Source organism: Penaeus vannamei, chromosome 7, assembly GCF_042767895.1.
Source record: "Penaeus vannamei isolate JL-2024 chromosome 7, ASM4276789v1, whole genome shotgun sequence".
NCBI classification, from domain to species: Eukaryota; Metazoa; Arthropoda; class Malacostraca; order Decapoda; family Penaeidae; genus Penaeus; species Penaeus vannamei.
In genome coordinates, this window is record NC_091555.1 from 28,961,780 (window position 1) to 28,963,024 (window position 1,245).

General features: G+C 45.5%; 1 protein-coding gene across 1 annotated transcript in view; it reads left to right on the forward strand.

The window, feature by feature from the left end:
• LOC113810642 (uncharacterized) overlaps window positions 1-956 on the forward strand; it is a 16,950-nt gene extending 15,994 nt beyond the window's left edge. The window contains exons 12-13 of the mRNA XM_070123325.1: window positions 284-451; window positions 720-956. Coding sequence (XP_069979426.1) covers window positions 284-451; window positions 720-956 — 405 coding nt within the window. The remainder of the gene's footprint in view (window positions 1-283; window positions 452-719) is intronic.
• Window positions 957-1,245: the final 289 nt, after the last annotated feature.

A 1,245-nucleotide genomic window follows, 5' to 3' on the forward strand; every position in this document is an offset into this window, starting at 1 on the left:
ACGCAGATTATTTGATAATAATTTTTCGGTTTTGATCAGCAGAAAGGAATAATAATAAAACGTTAAACATTTGTTCCAGCGCAATGGCAGTTGAAACGGCAGTCCCTGCTTCGTGCAATTCTAGCATGAACGAAAAGGGAATTAATAAGACGAAAGGAAGTATAAGAGAATAATGATAAATCATGCCTCAGTTTCGGAGACGAACAAATGCCACTGGCCTTCTGCCTCGTGGCCGACGAACAAATGCCTGAGTATCGTTGCGATCGCCTCTCCCTCTCGACAGCCTCCGGTGGACGTCTACTGCCGTGGGAGGAAGGACATCTACGCGCCCCCCCGCGCGCCCTTCTACTTCGCCTACAACGCCGAGTCCATCGCGGGCTTTGACCTGCCCTTCCCCGCCGGCGACAACGAGACCACGACCGTGCACTTCACCACCGTCCTGTCCCACACCGTGAGCAAAGCCTCGGTTTTCCTCTCTTTTTTCTTGCGGATTTATCAGTACCTTTGATCTTGCTATTTCTTCACAGAAATTTAGTATGCCATAGAATTTCTGTTTTTGTCTGTTATACGCTCATCAATCTGGTTGCAACTGGATTTACTAATCCTCCGGTTACAAGTAAATAGTGTTGCGGCCGCTGCTTTCGGTGCCATATTTGCTATCATCTTTTCTCACAATTTATCATATTTTTCGAAATATGCTTTTCTCCACTCTTCTGCAGCAATACTACGACTGGGATGCCAAGGTGGTCAGAACAAAGTACGTTCCATGGTTCCTTTTTGGACAAGAAAACAGGTACGAATACACCACGGAGCTCATCCAAGACTTCCAGCAAGGTCAGCACCCGTGCAGTTCGTCAAACCAACTAATGTTCTTTCTTCAGACGAGGCTGTCAAACCTTTCAATCCTCCTAATGAAGTTTCACATCCTTTTGCTTTTTCTTCCCCCCTTTCCTTAACCCAGGGGGTCGGCCCTTTGAATACGCGCCCCCGAGTTTCTATCCTGTGCATCCTCCTTTTTTTTAGCATTCCTGGTCTTCATGCTCATTTTCTTTCCATCGTCCTTTGTCTTCCAACTGATCTTCCTCCTACCGGGTGTTGGTATGCTATCTAGATGGAGTCTTCATCTCTTAATATATGGCCCAACCGTCTTATTTTTTTCTTATCTGATTTTATTCTGACTGTACTTGCTTCAGTTCTAACTTCCTTTCTTTTCCTATCTCTCACTGAAATCCCTAACATCCATCT